The sequence below is a fragment of the Numenius arquata genome, chromosome 1 (assembly GCF_964106895.1).
Source record: "Numenius arquata chromosome 1, bNumArq3.hap1.1, whole genome shotgun sequence".
NCBI lineage: Eukaryota > Metazoa > Chordata > Aves > Charadriiformes > Scolopacidae > Numenius > Numenius arquata.
Window position 1 is genome coordinate 53762242 of NC_133576.1, and position 18822 is coordinate 53781063.

At 43.5% G+C, this 18822-nt stretch overlaps 1 protein-coding gene across 1 annotated transcript in view; it reads left to right on the forward strand.

Annotated features, from left to right (window-relative positions):
* Window positions 1–612: 612 nt before the first annotated feature.
* Window positions 613–18822, forward strand: part of PCYT1B (phosphate cytidylyltransferase 1B, choline) — a 30167-nt gene continuing 11957 nt past the window's right edge. Inside the window, exons 1-3 of the mRNA XM_074151038.1 lie at window positions 613–729; window positions 14033–14132; window positions 15554–15670. Of these exons, the coding sequence (XP_074007139.1) occupies window positions 613–729; window positions 14033–14132; window positions 15554–15670 (334 nt within the window). The remainder of the gene's footprint in view (window positions 730–14032; window positions 14133–15553; window positions 15671–18822) is intronic.

The following is an 18822-nucleotide window of genomic DNA, read 5'->3' on the forward strand; positions in this document are numbered from 1 at the left end:
TCCTGGCCCACCCTCGGGGCGGCTGCCCAGCCCCGGGCGGCACTGGTGTGTGGGGGTCTCTTCTTGCCGCCGCTGCCCCCGGGGGCCACCCGGCCGGCCCTCACCGGCGGCGCGGCGGCAGGGAGCTGTCCGTTCAGCACCGCCGCCCTCCTCCCTCCTGCCGTCTGAACGGGTCAGACCTGGCCCTGAAGGGGTTACCGGGGCGGCGGGAGGTGTGCGCTGAACGGGCGCCCACGCCGCTCCGGCACACCTCTGGAGAGGGCTCGGTGGGTGGTTGGCGGGGCGGCCCGGCGGCTGAGGGGCCGTAGCGGCGGGGCCCCGGCCGGGGCCGCCCCGGGGAGCCGCCGGGGGGCCGCAGTGGCGCGTCGGGGCAGCAGCCAACCAGGAGGCCGCATGCAAATGAGCGCGGCGTCCCACCCCGCGCGGAGGAAGGTGGGGGGGCGGTGGCCGCCCGGTTGCCATGGCGACGCGCGGCGGCCGTGCCCCCGGGCGGCTCCCGGGGAGACCCCCCGCGGGGCGGGCAGGCGCGTGACGGCGGAGCCCCGCGCCGGGCGGGCCCGGGCGGCGGCGGCGGCAGCGGCGAAGGGGGGCGAGGCGAGGCTGCCGCCGGCCATGCCAGTGCTGGCGCCCGATGCTGAGTCAGAAACAGGTATCCCGAAATCCCCCTCTGAGGCGCGGCCCCCGGAGGCCATGGAGGAGCTGGAGCACACCTGCCCCCAGCCTCGCCTGGTGAGTCGGGCCCGGCCCAGGGCGGGGGATCGGCCCCACCTCGGCCCTCCCGCCCGCCCGCGCGCTGCGGGGCCGGGGGCGAGTGCGGGGTGGGGGGGGACGGACACCGAGGGAGGGGGAGAGGCCCGTCCCTTTGTGTGGCGCCGCGCCTCCGCGGGGGAGGGCAGAGCGGAGGCTGCCGCGGGGGTGGGCCGTCCCCCGCCGCCGGGTGCGGGTCCCGTCCGGGCTGGTGTGAGGACCTCGGGGAGTCCCGGGAGAGCCAGGCAGGATTTGTGGTTCCCTCCTTGAAAAGAAGGAGAAAAGAAATTAAATAAATAATCCCTCCCCCCGAGCCCCTCAGGGAGGAGGGCGCGTTTGGGAGACGCCGTGGCGAGGTCTGTCGCCTTTGGGAAAGGCGGGGGTGGAGGAGCCGGGGCACGAAGCCGGGGCTTCAGCTCAGGTAACGGGCAGCGTGTGGCTTGGTGGAACCGTATGACAATTAAGAAAAAAAAAAAAAAAAAAAAAAAAAAGCCCCATGTCTTTAACGATGGGTGCGGAGGAGCAGCGTAGGCTCGGAGGAGGCGGCTGCGGGGAGCGATGGCCGGTATCGGCCTTCCCCCGCTCACCGGCGCGTCCCGCCGGGGCCGGCAGCTGTCACCTTCCCCGGCTGTCACCCCCCCCCCCCCCCTTCCCGGGCCCTGCGGAGCCCTGCAAGGCCAGTCCCGCGGCCGGGGCCAGTGCACCCAGCGGTGGGGGAACCCCCGCTTTTCTCAACTTCACGGCCCGGTGAGGAGTTTCCTATTCGGTTGGGGATGTGTAAGGAGGAGAGTCATGGAGAGCTGCGGGTTTTTTTTTTGGAGGGGGGGGTGCAGGAGGATGGAAGAGAGCCAGAAGGCTGATAGTGAAAACTCCTTTCATTTGGTTAAAGAGGAGGGAAGGCTCCTTCAGATCAAGCAGGCAACTTTAGAAGGCTGCTGTGCCCCAGGAGTTAAGAATCTGAGAGCCACCTTTTTATTTTTTTCACGGGCTAATTTAAAATAGTCAGAATATTTCCTTGTTATTTTATTTAAACCTTTCATTATTCCCATCAGCAATGATCACTCCTTTCCCCGACATGGTATGCACCGTTGGCAAAGTGGCAGAAAAATAATAATAGCAGTACCTGTATGCACACACAGAAATGCAGAGAGAATATCAAGGTGTGAAAGTGCATGACTGATGCAACAGTTTAGTACTGGAAATTAGATCATTTAACACCAGAATTCAGTCACAGTCCTAATTAAAACATATTTAAACATCAAACTTCAGTAATTAAATTCAATGCTATAGTTGAGACATTGTTCAGATATGACAAGAAATAGCAACTGTCATTGGAGCTGACCTAAATTAATGTTTTGAACTTGCTAGTGTTATAATTAGAATCAACTTTAAAGAAAACTCTTAATGTGTTCATGGAAGGCTTTTGGAGCTGTTTTAATAGGGAAAGTTAGTTCACGTGTTGTTACTGCAATGTGTTCGTACCGGCTGTCTAAGATTTCTCTGTCAAAAGCTCAGGTATAACAACCCGTTTGAATATATTACTCCATGTAGTCTGACATTTTAAAAGATTTTAAAGAAAGAAGTGACAATATGATGCCAGTATTTACAGTATCATGCATTCCAGCATAATTTCTGTGGAAATTAAGGTGACAGCTAGAGTACATGAATAAAACAGGAATTCATTATGATGTTTTAGATCTTCCGAGTGCCAGTAAATTAATAATGGACAATAGAGACGTTTTGAATAAAGATTTATGGAAAATGTGTCCTTATAAAGTGATATTTTGTCAGTCAGCAGATCTACGTTATCTTCAGGCAAAAAAAAATAAATTGCCTCTTGAAGTATAATGCAATACACCAGACTTGATTAGGGCATAAGGAGTGATACAAACAAGCATAGTCAAGTTATGTCTTAAGCGAGAAGAATTCAGAGCTGGTGTCCTGAAGAGTTAAAGTGAATCACCCCTTGACAGATGATGATCTAATAACATGGGTATCAAATTCCTATCAGATCTTTTTTAAGATCTTCAGTATTTTCTGTGATCCCACTCCTTTGAAGGCAGCATGTATAGTGGTGGGCCAATAACCAAGTCACTTACTTACTTCATTAATATAAACGAAAGAGGGCGTCTTAGTTTTCATTTTAGTATCATTTTAGTATCTTGGATCTCAGGATGGTACCTCAGGATGGGTTTGGTACCTCAGAGTGATATAACTGGTGGCAAGTAAAGCCTGTGATATTTACAGATAACATTTTAATGCTGTTCATTGGCTATTATGCATTTCTAAAATTAATTATCTGGGCTTTCAAGTTCTTAAGATAGGCTCATTTTTAGGAAGCTTTTTTAAAAGAAATATTATCTTCAGAATCAGCCCAAATTTTCGAAGGTGAAAAGGGGGTTAGTTATTTTCTGAAATAGTTGTTGTCATCCTTTTCATTAAAAAAAAAAAAAGAATAATTTATTTAAAGCCTTAAGACTGTGAATATTTTTAATGGATATCTGCCACTAGGTCCTCTGATTTTAGGCTATGGAGTCTGCTAGCTTGGCAGGAAGTGTCACAATAGGACTAAAGAAAACCCCTGTATCCTTCAAAGAGCAGGAGAACAGGGGACATTGAAGGCAATTCTCAGGTAAGTTTCAGTGTGTATTGAAACCTGATGTTTTCCAGTGCCTAGTACTGTTGTGATATAAATTGCCATTAATTTTTTCCCCAAGACACTCTTTGGGTTTTCTTAACCAACTAGAGCATTAATGAGCATTCATGCTTCAGTCAATTCCCCTTTACTTGATCCCCCCTACTTGATCTTTACCTTCTTTGCGTTCTTAACTTCCACATACCTGAATGCCAGAAAAATCTCTCTCTGAGTGGCATATGTACCTTAGGCTCAATGCACAGTGGAGAAACAAACCAATTAGAGTCACAGGCTTTATCAAAAGTGGTGATTTTAGCAGTTTTGTAGTGAAGAAAAAACCCGCAAATAACCTTTCTCCAATCCTGGTTTGTATAGTTTTGCATTTATTCATTTCTCTTCTGAACCAAACTGCTGGGTTTGGCCGCTTCCTGATCTACCACTGTCCCATCCATTTTTTTAAGTGAGTGTTGCTTCTCCTACTTAAACTGTAGGATTCCCACGGTTTGGTCATGGGGGCCTTCGTGTTTTAAATGGGATAAAGATCGCTGCTGGTCATATCATGATGCACATTCAAGGTATGGCAGTTGCCCCGGATAACTTTCCACAAGCTGCAGAGCATTGCTGGGCTGTGGATGTCAGCCTGCAAATCCCAACCTTAGGCTTTGCCTGTACTAGAAATGTCCCTAAGTGAGGCAAGCAGAGATACCAAAGGAAGAAATACCAAAGAGTAAGAACAAAGCCTTGTGTAGCTTAATTTTATAATTTATTTATGACCCTTGGAGTCAAAAGTTTGACTTCGATCCCACAAGACTGTGGTCCCACATGTAGGCAGCTTCTTGAAGGACCTGTGTGCACCTTGAGAATTACCAGTCCTCCCCCTGAAAGAAACAAACAGGCATTTCAACCCACCTTGTTCAGGAAGGCAATTCCAGATAGTGTCTTTCAGAAAAGGAAACAATGGCAATTTATAAGGACAGTGCTGCAGATAAAGCAAAACCGAATACACATCGAAACTTACTTGAAAACAAACTTCAAAACCTACTTCTTGGTCTCATCTTTCCCTTGAACAGGCTGAAAGCTTCTTTTCCTTGTATTTCATGTCTCTGTCATCCAAGACAGGCCTCAGTGATAACATCTGGAGAAGTGCTGTTGGGACCTGGGTACCTGTCTTATTTTCAAAACTGGCTGAAGCCCTTAGGGTTAGGCCAGCTAAGGGAATGCAGGGCAATGAAACGTATGTTTCCATCGCTGTGCCTTTGTTGTGCTTTGAGTCTAATGCGAGATTAAGCCCAAATCAGGAATGCAGGCTCTTCTGCAGCACTTAAAGTTAAGCACAACTTAAGGAACCTTAAGAAACTAGATAAGCAGAAACCCCCCTGAATTGCCAAGGTGAACTACAGGGGAGGAGGAGTAGATAGGTAGGTGGTAGGTTTGACCTGTGCTTTCAGGGATGTTAGTGGGCACAGGACTAGGCAGGAATTAATTTAAAATAAAATTAAAGTGAGTCTTATCTTCAAGATGATGTAAAGAAGCAGATAGGTGCTTTTTGCTCTGCCTGCTCTGTCCTTGGCAATGCAACACCATGAATACCGGGCTGTTCCCAGGATTATGGTTACGTGACATCCGTGCTACCATCAAACACCTGTTCTCAGGCAGCTTGAGCTGTGGCCCGATCTCATTTGGTTGTGCAGGAAAGGGCATCAGGGCCCTGTGTGGAAGTACCCAACTAGTTTTTTTTCTGCTTAGCATCACCATTGGAAGGGCAGAGAGACTAGCTGGAGATTTAAGACCTATCCATATGGCACATAAAATGTGCTGCCAAGGCACTGTAAGCTACTTGAGGTTCACCCTGGCAATCCCAGTGTCTGCTCCTGGACTTATTTCTGCTGCTTTGTCTTAAGATTCAGAGGCTACAGTCTTTTACAATTCAATAGGAATTAGGCACCAAATACCTTGGGACCACTGAATCTACAATACTTTGGAGAAGAGTCTCAGGTGCAGTTGAAGATCACGGTTGTCACGTCATTTTATGTATCAGCTGCTTTAGCCATTTTGTTTATTTTATCAATTTTTTTAGAATGGAGCATGTGAATTAATTTTTTTCAAATTATTCAAGTACATTTGGAAAACATTTTTCTTTTTTTCTTTATTTTATTTTATTGAAAGGTAGATGAGAAAGTTTCAGTACTTTCACTCCCTGGAGCTGTATAATGGTTTAAGGGGGCACTAGACTCCTCTAGACTCTTTCCCTGTTGCTGCTGTTAAGCAATGAAATGTTAAGCACAAAATTTGAAATAATTGCAAGAAAAGTGTGTATGCCTTGGATTCCTGTATTTTCATGCCTGGGTGTCTTACTCCCTTCATATGTGTGAACAGTGTTTTGGGAGGGTCTGATGCAACCTCTAGAATTATTTCTGATATTTTATTTCCATGAACTTCCATAGATCTTCATATTTATCTTTCCTGTATCACTGAAAGGAATATGCAATTTTATTCAGAGGAGCAAATGATGGATTTAGGGAGTTTTATTGTGGTTAAAGTGTCCCATGCATCTGTCTCTCTCTCACGTGATGTTATGACTTAGGGGGTCTGCCATCTGTTTACTTCAAAGTGGAACTAAGCATAAATATATATGTAAAGAGCCTTATATTTGAGGAACCCAAAATCACTTTATTTCACTAAATATCTTTTTGGTCCTTTATAAGTTTGGGTCTTGCTCTGGATTAATCTTCCATTTCATAAATGCTGGCTACTACATAAAAGCACAAACCTATAAAAAACATGCCAAATGTGGTTTGCGCTTGGGGACATACAGCAATCTTTGCTGCACTTAAAAAAAATAAAATTGCCCCTAGACACCAAAAATCTACTGTGATTTGCCTTTACTACATTAAAGGATATGCAATTGGTACACATTCTGAAATGCCATAGTCTTTGCAAAAACATGTTGCAATATGTATAACAGATATGCAGAACTACAGATATTTTTTGCAGGATTCACAAATGACACATAAACAGAGGGAGCAAACATTACATTCCATGTATTGTATTCCTTGCCTGCAAATGCGTATATGCAATGCTATTTTAGAAGCAGCTTCTATTAGGAGAATATTACCAATTTCTTACACTGTGGTGTTTTTCTTACTATGAAAGTTTGTGTCATATCTTTAAAATGGAGTAGAAACCCGTTATGAATAGTTTCTCTCTTCCCCCTCCTCAAAAACATATGCAACATTATAACGTAACATATGTATAAAATTTAAAAAGAAGCTCATCACGTACATGGGTGTGGAGCAGAAGACATACAGAATTCGGAGCCAAATACTAACTGCTTGGGCAAGAAGTACGTGTGGCGTATAACCGCACATCCAAGATCGTGCACAGACACACTCAATGCAGCCAGAACTGTCTATCCCAGTATGTGCTTATACCTTTGTTTCCACGTAATCTGCTTTCCTTTCCCACACACATAAACAGACGGCATAAGGTGAAAGAAAAGCTCTTGTGAAAGGCACTGGGTGAATCAGGGATCTGTTAGAGAAGCCCAGTGCACTCCCTGTGGGAAAATAGTTCTTCCCAAGGTGTGTCTGCCTGCCAGCTGGGGAACTGCAGAGAGTACGTGCCTCCTGTGCAGGAGGAAAAAATGTTGGTGGTTTTTTGTTTTTTTTTTTTTTTTTCTTCAACGTATCTCTGTTTTGAGTAATGGTTCACACAAAGTGCTTTCCTACATCTGCCATGAAATACTTGATAGACATTAAGTATCTTTATGTAGAAGCACAAGTAGAGATTGAACACCGGGCCAAATTCACCCAATATCTTAGCTATAACTCAGCTGGTTTCAGTTGATTAACCCTTGCTTATGTTACAGCTGAGGTTACGTCCTTTGAGGCATGCACGAGGTGTGCACACTAACGTCCAAGTCAGAAGAAATGGGTCTTAGAAATTAAAAAAAAATACAAACTGACATTGTCTCCAGTTTCTGGATTGATCAATAAACACAGAGTGGCGTTAGAGCACTGGGTGCACGTTTTTTGGTCTGTTGGCTGTGGCGTTAATGGTGGGCCAGCTTTGAACTGCAAATGCACTAAGGGCAGCTGGGTTCTGCAGTGGCGCTGCAGTGCCCTCCTTTTGCAATGGCATCTGCAGGCTGCCGATGGGTAATCGGTGCCCTGTTGAAGGAGCCACGTACTTCTTTATCCCGAAATACTGTATATCCCTCCTCAGTGCTGGGACAGCTGGCAGCTTGGCTAAGTCTCTGCCCGTCAGGACAGGAGGGCATGTAGGATCACAGGCTGCACGCTGCCTTAGCTGCAATTTGCTCTTTCAGTGAGTCCTACCTGGGCTGCTCGTACGCAGTGCTCCTTCCAGCGGTGCCAGGGGAGCAGGCTCAGGTGCGTAAACTGCCAAGGGTCACATTTCTTTTCCAGCTGGTGATCATGGAGATTGAGGTGCTTCCTCAGCAGTTCTTTCGCTTGAGCTTTGCTTGACTTGGGGCCCATCCTACCTCTGGGATGGATTTTATTTTCTAAATAACGTGTTCTAGTTCAGTCAAAAGTCATGGCTGTCACACAGAAATCTTCTCACGAAATTCTTTGGCCTTTTGCAAATATTGGACTAGATTATATAATTGTTGTTCTGGTTACATAATCTATGAATCTGTATATACATACATCATTGTGCTTCTTGAGAAGGCAGTGGAAGCTGCTTTTTTCTATTACATCTTCCATTTGCAATTGCATCTTGCACTTGATCGTGACTGACTTAATACTGATGACAAGCAAAGTATATTTGATTGAAGAAAAAGCCCAGAAAAAGCAACTGAGAATAAGGCAATTTGGAGTGCTTGCAAACAGATTAGTATTTTTTTTAAGTTATAATTCTTGTTAGGTTAGTTTGCCCTATTTTTAGTTTACATCCACCTCCCAGAGTCAGAAGAACTGTGGGAGAACAGGCTAGATTTTCTTTGATACACGCATTAAAAGTTTACCTGGAGGCACCCACCAGGAACGTTCAATTACAACTTAATTGCTCGTAAATTTACCTGTTTGGGTCAAGGTTACTAAAGGTAATACATGAGACAACGTGATTTTCGTTTTTCACAATGCTCACTCCCTGAATCTCTCAGAGAAGCCCTTGGTAGTCCTTCACGTAGTGTTTCCACTTGCAAAGGGTATTCGTACTTCAGAAACTCAGCATGCATTTTTAATTCCTTCTCAAGAGTTTTGATAGCGTTTTTCTCTTAAATGTTCCTTAAAACTGGTATCAGCATTTCCTGCTCTGTAATTATTGTTTGTCAACATCAGGAGCAGCTTCCCAAAATAATCTTTCCTCATATGAGCAGATCTTACCCATGTGATTTGTTCCAGTGAAATCAGTTATCTGTTTTAAATGCTGCCTCTGAGATAAAAGGAGATTACAGCATCAGACCTCCCACAGAATTTGCCTGCCGGCTTAATTGTTTTATAAGCATAAGCCCAGCCTGCTCTACCAAGTTTTGCCTTGGTAGCTGTACGGTTCAAGATCTGAAATTTTCTTAGACCTTTGTTGATGGCAAAATCTTAGATGACAAAACAACTATTTTCTTTACCGAGAGAACAATGATTTTGTCTATGTCATGTGGTGAGCTGCACAAATGAAAAAAAAATAAATCGAAAAGAATAACTCCTTCCATTAGCACGTTACATTATAATCCTGCAGGCAGAGTTACAATGGCAGATGTGCAATGGCATAGATGGGTCTACATTTGCCCATTTTCAAAAATATTTCTGTCATCCTTGCTGTTGTGTAAAAAAAACAAACACCCAAACAAAAAAAAACCCACCAGAAAACAAACAATAACACAACTAATTATTTCATATTACAGGCTGTAAATAAAAGAGAGGGTGTGGAGGCGCTTGTACTTTTGACCTGTTATTTCAGTGGTATGACTCCTGTTCCTCTACAAATCACCAATCACTTTCCTTTTAATCCATTGGAAACATAAGCTATGAGTGTTCATCTGCTGACTAGCGGCTAAGTTAAATGGCAACAGTAGCCTAAGAGAGTATGAAGAACGATAATAAAAAGGCAGCATCAAGATACACCTGAAAATAAGCTGCTTCTAGCTGTCGTGTAGGGTTTCTTCATAAAATATCCCGGCCACAGAACCAGCTCAGGGCTGCCTGCCACACTGTACTCTCCTGTCTGGGCTACTGTCTCACTAAATATATTTGCAGGTTACAAAGACGTTACTGGGTGCAAATGGGGCTGTGAGGCATTTGCTAGGAAGCCCCCCTTTACCTACCTTCCATCTTTTAATTTCCTGAAGTTTATTGAGCATCATATAACAGGACAGGCTGGAGAGCTGGGCAAGGAAGAACCTCATGAGGCTCAACAGGGAAAAGTGTAGGGTCCTGCACCTGGGGAAGAAGAATGTTAGGCACCAGTACAGGTTAGGTGTGGACCTGCTGGAGTCAAGTTCTGAAGAGAAAGACCTGGGGGTCCTGGTCGACAGCAAAATGACAATGAGCAAGCAGTGTGCTCTTGTGGCCAGGGAGGCCAATGGAATCCTGGGCTGCATAGGGAAGAGTGTGGCTAGTAGGTCGAGGGAAGTCATTCTCCCCCTCTACTCTGCACTGGTGAGGCCACAACTGGAATACTGCATCCAGTTCTGGGCTCCCCAATTCAAGAGGGATAGGGAACTACTGGAAAGAGTCCAGCGAAGGGCAACGAGGATGATTCAAGGATTGGAGCATCTCCCATATGAAGAAAGGCTGAGAGAGCTGGGACTCTTTAGTCTGGAGAAGAGAAGGCTGAGGGAAGACCTTATCAATGCTTATAAGTATCTAAAGGGTGGGTTGAAGGAGGAGGGAGCCGGACTCTTTTCAGTGGCTCCCAGTGAGAGAACGAGGGGCAACGGGCACAAGTTGGAACATAGGAGGTTCCACTCAAATATGAGAAAGAACTTCTTCACGGTGAGGGTGACAGAGCACTGGAACAGGCTGCCCAGGGAGGTTGTGGAGTCCCCTTCTTTGGAGATTTTCAAGACCCGCCTGGATGCAGTCCTGAGTAACGTGCTCTGACATGCTCTGGGCAATCGTGCTTTGGCAGGGGAGTTGGACTAGATGATCTTTATGGTCCCTTCCAACTCTAAAAATTCAGTGAAATTCAGTGAAAAATCATTCAGTTATTTTGCAAATTTGTGAGAATGCAAGTAAGACACTGTTTAAATGTGTCATAGAATGAGTTGCTTCTGATATGCTAGGATTATTGGATATGATGCTTTCAAGTACGTTCATTTTTAGGAAGTGAATTTAATTATAATTGAATGCAGGGTCTTCCTTCCTAGGGAACAGGATTTGCATTGTAAGAGTTTTTTAACCTTCTGCAGTAAATATCACTAACGAGTTCTAATATTACAATGACTTCTTCATTTATGTGATGTAATAGGCTTTCTCTAGACACCACATATTAATAATACAGTAACGATGTGGCATTTGGACTGCTTAAATGAAAGTAAGATCTCCCTGCTGACACCAGGTGTAAGGTGCTTATGTCATCAAAGATAACCACAAAGTGTGAGCACCATGTAAATAATTTTCTATTCCTATCTATTAAAGCTCTAGAAATTGGAAGAGTTATCAGTTTGAACACTGTATAAATCACCTTGCAGTTAACAGGGAAGGGCAACAAAAATAATGAAATTTGTGGACCAGCTTCCAACAAGGAACAAATAAATGGGGTAAAGCTTTTCAGCCTGGAAAACATGACTGAGAGGAGAAAAGAGACAGGCAGGGAATAAGTGACTACAGATGAATTTACTGAAGCTTCTAGTACAAGAATATCAAATAATACAAGGAGGAGGCAGGTGCTGAGCAAACGGAGATAATTCATCACTGAACTCATGCTTAGGCTATAGAGCACCCTGCTACAGGATGATGCAGATCGCAGAAGCTTACCTTGGTCCAAAACATGAGGCTAATTTGACTTGCTTGAGTAATTGCAAATGTAAATGCCTAGAAAATAATGAAGGTGGAGATGAAGGGAAAAATCTGTCAGAGAAAGATGAAGTACATTTGCACAAAGTCTTTGTCTAACCATCTGATTATTGGCAACACTATAGCGAACTTCTAAAAGTACTTTAATGGATTAACCAAAATGAAAAAGCAGCTATATAAACGACTTGCGCTCTTCTCCCAATTCTAGTTATTACTGACAAGAAACTGGAAAGAATACAAGTAATTATATACAAACTGAAAGAGGTTTGATAAATTATTTCTGGTTTTTAATAATTTCTTGAAATATTTTATCTTATGCTGTTATATACAAATGAAATGGGCTCATCTTATTTTACTCATAAGATGTTTTTGTTAAGCTCAGCAACATTTTTTCTAGACCAGATGAAATAATACTGGATACTAATTGGGAAACTATTGCTGTATTTCAGTTGATCTGTCAGCACATGGTCTTTATGCATTTCTCTGTGTGCCTTCTCTTTGATAGAATATTGCTGGTTTTAATCTATTTAATGTATTTTCATATTCAGTGACCGAGAGGTCACAGGATAACGGGAATAGTGACAAGTCTGGTTCTAAGCCTTCGGCCGTAAAGGAAGCTTTTAATGATGAGCATTCACAAAAGCTAGACCGATGGGAAGCTAATAGATGTGGTTTTCCATTGAGCAGAGACCAAAAGAAAAATCTTGGTGTTGCAAAGGCGCTTACATGGATAAAAAGCACCACTGTGTTTGCCTAGGGGGACAAAAAATATCTTGCCGCAAACCAGGCCTATTTTCTTCAAATAATCTCCAAGGAAACAGCCTCTGCCAACCTAGGATCTGATTACCAGTTGCAGGCCTCAGACCATAGCCATTATTGTTTTAACTTTTCTGCCTTCCTCTTTATCCCAGCGGGAAGCAGGCTGTATGGGCTGCCGTGTAACTTGACCTTGCTTGGAGATAAAAAGACAGGTTAGCACACAGCGATCGCAAAGCCAGGAGCAAAAAGACAGTATTTAGAAAATAAAGGAAGAAGCTGGCACAGTATGATTATGTGTAATGTTCTACACTGTGCGGCGTGGGTGGCCTGATGAACAGTGCCCGTCCACAAAACCCAGACAGAAACTTGGACTTGGTCATAGTTTCTCCATTTTTAACCTTGTCTGTGCAGAGAAACTGTGATTTTCATCACTAAGATATTAACGTTACCTCAGATGATTTCCTGCAACCTTGGAGATTAAGAAAAAAAAGGAAAGAAAAATGGAAGGAGGAAAAAAAAGCAATCTAAATAAAAATTTAGTGCTTTCAGTAAACAAAATGAATAGTAAAGCAGCAGAAAGAGCTGGATATGAAGCTTAGCTCACTTTAAGTCTTTGCTGCTGTTTTACTACTGTTCTCTGAGCTTTCCATGCAACAAGCCAGTGACCTCAGAGGTCAGCAGCAATTAGGCCTGACATGTCTTAAAAGTGTCTCAGGCATGCTAATGAAAATATATGCTCAGTGATTAAGCATTCAGTATCCAAAAGGTGGAAGAAAATAGTGTAAAGGGGAAGAGCGATTCTGCTACCATCCACCATAGATGCTGAAACTGATACAACTGTGCATTGCACAAATGGTCACTGTCAAAACCAAACCAAGCTGCAGCTTCAAGGCCATGAGGTCCCTGCCAAGTCATGGTGGAAGCAAAGTAAGTGACATATTTCAGCTTGTCTCAACCACCACCTAATCTCACAAAAAGAAAGCAACCCAAAACTCAGCTTACGGTAGTTTGCAGTTTTTATGATTTCATAAAGATTTCAAGCCAAGAGCAGTAGAAGCATGTTTTTTCATTTCAGACCATATGGCAGATAATAAATATCTGAGATTCTGATTGCTGATAACTTCCTACATAGGCATGGACAGAAAATGTAATTTCTGTAATCAGGTTTCCTGGCAGATAATGCCACATCATTCTTGACACATCCTCACCCTCTCTCTTAGATCTTTAGGTTATAATTGCTTCAGAGCAAGTATCCTTGTGGTGCTGTGATCACAGCTAGAGCATTTTAGTACTATTACAGTATGTGTCAGACCAAAGAAAGGAGTTGCAGCTCAGTTAGCTCGGACTTCTGGTTGCAGTCTTGCCTTTATTTTGAATGGCTCCTCAAAATTATACAAGGTTCTGATTAAAAACAACAAAGCAACCTGTAGTTCCACTCATCTGTACTGGTGTCTTGCCAGTGGGAGGAACTGGTACTTGTGAGGAGGTGGCCCATTTGCAGCTTTCTAAATCCCGTTTAGTTTTTCCAGCTACATACATAGTGTAATACATTTTGCATTTTAAGCCTTTGGACTCATTGGGACCAAAGCAAGGATTAAGGTGTGCGGGCCATCAAACCCGACTTCGATCTTGGCAAATGGAAAAATTACGTACCTGCACCAATTCAGAAATACTTGTGCTTCTCAACAGAGACAAAGAATTAAGTTGCATGATGTGTTTGGAAAGCTTTATTTTCCTCATCATTTTACCTTGTGTGAATTGTGTATGCCCAGGGGTGACCAAAAAGCAAAAATCCCCAGGGAACAAATCAGCATTAAGCCTGGTTACAGCATCTTGACACAGTTAAATGGTTCTTTTTTAACTATTTGATGGAAGAAACAAATTGACTTTCTTTGTGGTTTTTTTCCCCTTCCAGACTCTGACGGCACCTGCTCCATTTGCAGACGAAACAAGCTGTCAGTGCCAAGCCCCTCATGAGAAGCTAACCATTGCACAAGCCCGCCTGGGAACACCAGGTATGTGTAGAGAGCAATATCAGCAGGACCCTGGGTGCTCCTCAAGCACAGGCTCTGCCTTACAAACAGCTGTCCATGCTGGCTTGTGCCTTCTGCGAGGAAGCGGAAAGGCCAGCCTGGTATCTGGTGCTCTCAGGTAATAGGGAAGAAATCAGTGACAAGGGGACCGTTATCTTGTGCTAGAGAAAACGTTTCAACTTAGAGTTTGATGTTTTCATGGATGTCTGTATGTTGGTCAGAAGGAAGGCTTGCCAGCTCACTCCAGATGGCCTTAAAGTTGTGTTGTGCAGTGGCTACCTCCTGGATTCTCTTTCTGTACTGCCTCTGTATGCTGTAAAACCTTTTCTTTCACTGATATTCTTGTTGATCACATTGGACTTTAGGTGGCTTTAAAGGCCATTTGCCCTTTGAAAAGAAAGCATGCCCAATTTTGGAACTCTTTATCTGGACAGTTTTTCCAGACCTACCTTTGTGATCGGGCTGGGTAACAGGATGATTTTACATAAAGTCCCGAATAAATACTTCACACACACCCCCCTAAATTCCATTGAATTCTTTTAAAAAATAAGCTTTTGAAGTATTTACACTTTATAGAGGTAAGCCCCAGCTTTCCACTCATCTCTGCAAGGAACAATGTTGTCCCCATATTTCTGTCGACCCCTGAATGTCCTGACAGCAGAGGTATCTCTCTGTAGCACTGAAGCACAGTCCATGGAGGTTGGAGCTCTGTTGCTGTCATCTCTGCTGTCCTTTTGCTTGGAGGTGACTTCTCTGTGGCACAGATGCCAAGCTTGTCATTTGGTAAAGCAAGTCCTTTTTCTACCTGGAGGCTGCTGCTGAAGATGTTGTAGAGAAAGCAAGAGTTGTAAGAGTGATAGCAGAAAGATGGTGAGAAAAAGAAATGATCAGCTCATTAGAGAGAAAAGCCTGGGGGATGGATGGAAAAAAAGTGAAAGGTTTATGTGGAAGAGATAAGCAATACATTTTTGCAGCATTAAGCTGTGGAAAAAAAGAAAGTCACAGACAAGAGGGGAGGAAAAGGGAGATGGTAGGAAAAAAAAATAAGGGAAAATTGAAAAAATCCAGAATGGAGAACTGACTAGAAAGGCAGAGAGAAAAGAACAAGACATATGGTGGAACTCTGAATGAGGAAGGAAGATGACATTTTTGCTAAATTAGAATATGGGGATGATGGATGATAATAAATAGGCAAAGTCTGAGAGAAAACAGCAGAGAGTACAAGGAAGAACAAGTAATGAGCAGGATAAAATAGTGCAACTTCACCCACGGTGCATTTTGAACATCTGAACTGGGGTAAATCTCTGCAATCATCCGATCAGGGAACCAAAACCTGCCCAGTAAGAATTAAGTGCAACTTGTTTTGGGTCTGAAAAATCACTGTTGTGTTTCTTTCTCCACAGTTGACAGACCTGTCAGAGTGTATGCAGATGGGATATTTGACCTCTTCCACTCTGGCCATGCTAGAGCTCTTATGCAAGCCAAAACCCTCTTCCCAAATAGCTACTTATTAGTAGGAGGTAAGATCAGAGTTATTTATTGCACTGGATTTTTCTTTCTGTGCTTCAGTATCAGAGAGTTATTGCTGTGCTCGCACCCCCAGCTGTTTATACACTATGACTTTGAATGCTACTTCCACTCTGGGGGCTTTCTATGGGTGATTTGCCTTGAATTACATCTTACAATTGCATCAATTAAAGTAAAAGTCAAATTCTGCCCTCAGCAGCACAGGCACTATTCCCATTCTAGTTAAAGCAGGTGCCTGCGTGACTCTAAGCTTAGAATAGCTCCATATGAATAATTTACCTTTTCCAGTTATTCGCTCAAAATTGTTCAAAGATGGAGATGAGTGAATGAGATCAACCGCTCATTTATTTCTGGCTCCTCGGTCCCTTCGCCAGCCAGGCACAGCCCACGTTCCCTGGCTGCCAGGTCAGTACTGTGTGTGCAGACCCAGCCTTCAACATCAGCAGAGAAGCTAAATCCAGCTGGTTATCATTGGAGACCCAAATGTAGGTCATGATTTGAAGGCAGTTTTCAGCTCATGAGTGTCCCTGAGCAGGTTACTTTCTTATCAGTTTTTTTGCTATGAATATCTTGGGTTTTTTGTTGTTGTGCGGCTGGCTAACAGCTGTTCAGCAGTTGGTGCGTGCCTGAGGAGTCACCAGAGGGTGGCTGCGTCCTGCCTAGTTGGCTATGCAAGCCCTGCTCTCATGAGGCCTCGTAAACATGCATTTCAAGTTTCCCTGCACCTTTGGGGTTGAGATATGCCTCACATAAACATGTCACAGCAGCATTCAGCTGCTCAGATGCTTACAGCAGTGATGATGAAGTGAATGCAACCTTCAGACACTTTATAAGATGCATTATTTTGCATCTTTGTCTCAAATCAGTTGAAAGGCGGGGGGGAGGGAAGACCCAATAAGAGGAAAAGCAAAATCTTATAAACACACTTTTTGGTTTTGTTCTTAAGTTTATGAATTGTGGCAATTCTCATGGAGCTTCATGGGAGGAAAAGGAGATATCCCTTTGTTACGAAGGAAACATTTAGGGTTCTTGTTTTCCTGCTGAGCCAGATAGCTTGCAGAAGCAGCTAGTGGAGGTGCAAGACTGTGAGGTTAAAAAAAAAAAAAAAAAAGCAAGTTATGTAGGTTTTGTTGTTCTTTTTAAAAGACTGGGGGGTGTCCCAGATCAGGGAAGGAGCTCTGGGGCAAAAGCCTACCTGCTTTGAAATTCATAGCATAGCTTTGCTTTGCCCTTATTTTTGGAGTGAAGGACAAAGCAGCCAGCACTCATCAGCACCTCTTCCCAGCGAGGCACTCTGCATCTTAGCATGTTTAAAAAAATGGGCACTTTTCCACACCCACATACAATTTGTGCTGCAAAAGCACTGGTGTCACGTGTCTTTGTGGGCACCACAACCAACCCCTTTTATTTCTTGTTGTGAAGACAATTATTTTGAGCTAAGATTTTTTTTTTAATAGATATTTATACCTTCCCAAATCAGTCATTAGAGCAGGATGACAGAACCAAAAGGAAATACAGAGATATTGTGTCTGCACTGTACATGAAAAACAGTAATCAAGAAGTGAAATCAAACCTTTCTATGGGATTCAAGCAAAAATTACTATTTTCCAATAATTTCAGTAGACCCTTTCTTCCAAGAGAGGGTAGCTTTAAGATGACATAAAGGCTGTAAACAAATACAAATACAATCTCAGAAGGGATCTTTCTACTGAAAATGCTTTGATGTCCATTAAATTTCTTATCAGCAGGCATCAAAAAATGACATAATAGGATACAGTAGCATTTCGCTAGCTGAAATTCATATGTATATTATTATCTGGCTTTAAATTTTGCACAAACTCCAGGGCTATCTAAGCCTTCCTACATTTTTCCTGCTTTAAAGGTCCTTAACGACCATCACAGCAAGACCATCCATTTTAGATCTCAAAAAAGACTGCATCTTTGCCAGCGCCTTGCTAGATAGATTGATGCTTTCAAATTAGAAAGAAGCAGCAGCTGTAGGGCTACTCTCACACTTCCCCTGCAGCACTAATAATGTTGCATTTATCATTTGTCAAGTACATTTACTATTTGTCCCAGTGTCATAGACAAGTGAGATCCACAAGGCATAGGTTTGACCTGTGGTGAAGGACAACCACTCTCAACCCAGCTATAAATGGGTATCACATTATTCCATGTGGGGTGTCAAATGACTGTTGTAGCTGTAATATTGGACAGAGTTACAACTGTGGGGATAGCCACCGTGTTTTATGCAACATTATGTGGGTTGAAAGATAATACCTGACTTCTGTAGTCCTTTGGTAACATGGGTGTTGCTTCCGCTCATTTTAAAAGCAATGTGACAAAGCATTGGTACATCCAGAGTTAAAGAAGCAGGATTTCTGGACTTGCTCATTCCACAGCTTCTCCCAGTCCTTTCCATGAGGCTTCCTTCTGCGATTTCCCATTTGAACGTGGCACAAGCCTTACTTCTCTTCCTATTGAGTTCCCGCTGAACTCAAAGCTAAACTCAGATTCCTGTAAAATCTGCCATGACTTGTTTTCCAGCAGTATTTATTTAGTGAGAAACTGTTCTGTTGTGATTTAGAGCTTTGTTGGCAAATTCATCATTTAGAGTGTTGTTTATCTAAGAACAAAAAGCAGGAACACGAGTCCCAGAGAGGCTGAGTGGTCTCCATCTTTGGAAACTCAACTGGATGTGGCCCTGAGCAACCTGCTGTAGTTGGCCCTGCTGTGAGGAGGTGATGTCCAGTGATGCCTCTACCATTTTGTGATACATGAAGTTTGCGAGCACTCTGTCATTGTTTGATTGCTTTTAAAGAATTGGCCACCACCCCTGAAGTTTCACAGGCCGTGAAATCCCCACTTATAGTGGGACTGAGTTACCTCAACACGTGCATGTAGTACTGCTTGGGGTGTCCTACAGTATCTCAGGTTCTGGCTGCAGCTCCAGAAAGAGAAGGATCTCTCAGAAGGATCTCTCTATGGTTGTACCTGCCAACCCTGAGCAGAACTCTTAGATGCCCTGGAGCACCTCAAAATTAGCTAAGCTAATAATGAAGTGCTTAATGGATTTATCAGGAAATAATCAACTGCTGGTCTTGCTAATTCTACTGGATGTGGAACCATTTTGTTGATACTTCCA